Source organism: Aplysia californica, unplaced genomic scaffold (genome assembly GCF_000002075.1).
Source record: "Aplysia californica isolate F4 #8 unplaced genomic scaffold, AplCal3.0 scaffold00163, whole genome shotgun sequence".
NCBI lineage: Eukaryota > Metazoa > Mollusca > Gastropoda > Aplysiida > Aplysiidae > Aplysia > Aplysia californica.
Window position 1 is genome coordinate 600,229 of NW_004797433.1, and position 1,227 is coordinate 601,455.

The 1,227-nt window shown below is 39.1% G+C and overlaps 1 protein-coding gene across 3 annotated transcripts in view; it reads left to right on the forward strand.

The window, feature by feature from the left end:
* The window catches only part of LOC101862347, a 33,878-nt gene that overhangs the window by 14,457 nt on the left and 18,194 nt on the right, over positions 1–1,227 (forward strand). For 2 of the 3 annotated variants that reach the window (XM_035969618.1, XM_035969619.1), the window contains one exon: positions 795–1,121. In XM_035969618.1, the coding sequence (XP_035825511.1) occupies positions 965–1,121 (157 nt within the window). In that variant the 5' untranslated portion in view covers positions 795–964. The remainder of the gene's footprint in view (positions 1–794; positions 1,122–1,227) is intronic. The other variant, XM_035969617.1, reaches the window with a different exon arrangement.

Here is a 1,227-nt window from a genome sequence, read left to right on the forward strand (position 1 = left end):
CTCTCTCTGTCTTTCTTTCTCTCTCTCTCTCTCTCTCACACACACACACACACACACACACACACACACACACACACACACATACATACACACACATATGCAACATTTGAAAAATGAAAAGATGGAGACAAATTTTAAAAGCTGATAATCCTTATCATTCATATAACACTCTTATGTCCATAATGTGATGTGCATATCATTATCGATTGTCCTGTGAGAGTGTAATGTCTGTTTATGTATTAGCGTTATTCTAAAGAGCCTATGTATGCACATTCATTCTTTGTGTAGGAAATATTGAGTATAATGATTGTTAATGTTTGACATCTAATCGACACAAGGGCATATAGCAACACAAGTCTTGATGAAAAATATAATATACACTTGTAAAATGAAGTGACATAAGATGAAAAAAAAGGTTTTAAAAAAAAGGATGTCTGTCTTTTTTTTTTGGGGGGGGGGTCTATTTGTCTACATGTTTTGAATCATCACAGACGGCACATGCCCATAGCAGCTCACCACTTTTCCCCAGGACCCCAGAATTCATCTCAAAGTCTATCTACTTATTACCCCACTGAAAATCTGGTTGGAGTTCCATCAGACAGGAGCACTCAGGTTATTGAAAAGATAATTAAGATTCACATTTCCGATTCTTCCTCAAAATAAATGAACACGGACTTTATGTCTTTATTAAATTCAATATGCAGGCATGACAGTTCGCCTAAGTTTGAGACTTTACGCACTTAAAATTATCCTACAATGCAGGATACAATTTTCACGTACATCTTTCATTTCAGAAGACTATTAACCTCAAGAAAGGTCACAGATTCGAACCGCCAGCCTTCTGCATCCACATCAAGTCAAAAGCAAAAAGACGTCCGTCCACGGGATTCATCACAATTCGAAGACAGAGGGGGGACATCAGAATTGCTTCAGTGGCCGCCATTTGTAGAGAGTTTGGCTGGATATGGCGATGTCGGACGCTAGAGCTACGCTGAGGAGGATGATGTCGGTGTTTGTCATGAGGGTGATGATGATAATGATGGTGATGATGCTGACATTACGGCCTGTGGATGCCAGGTGTACCAAGACAAAGAGTGGGAAGGGGTACTCTTTGACTATTGGTAAGTTGTTATTGTTTTCTTGAATGAAATTCATTCATTCCTTTGTTTTGTTTTGGTTCGTTTGTTTGTTTGAGGAAGGGGGGAGATCTTTTTTTCTTTGGGGGGG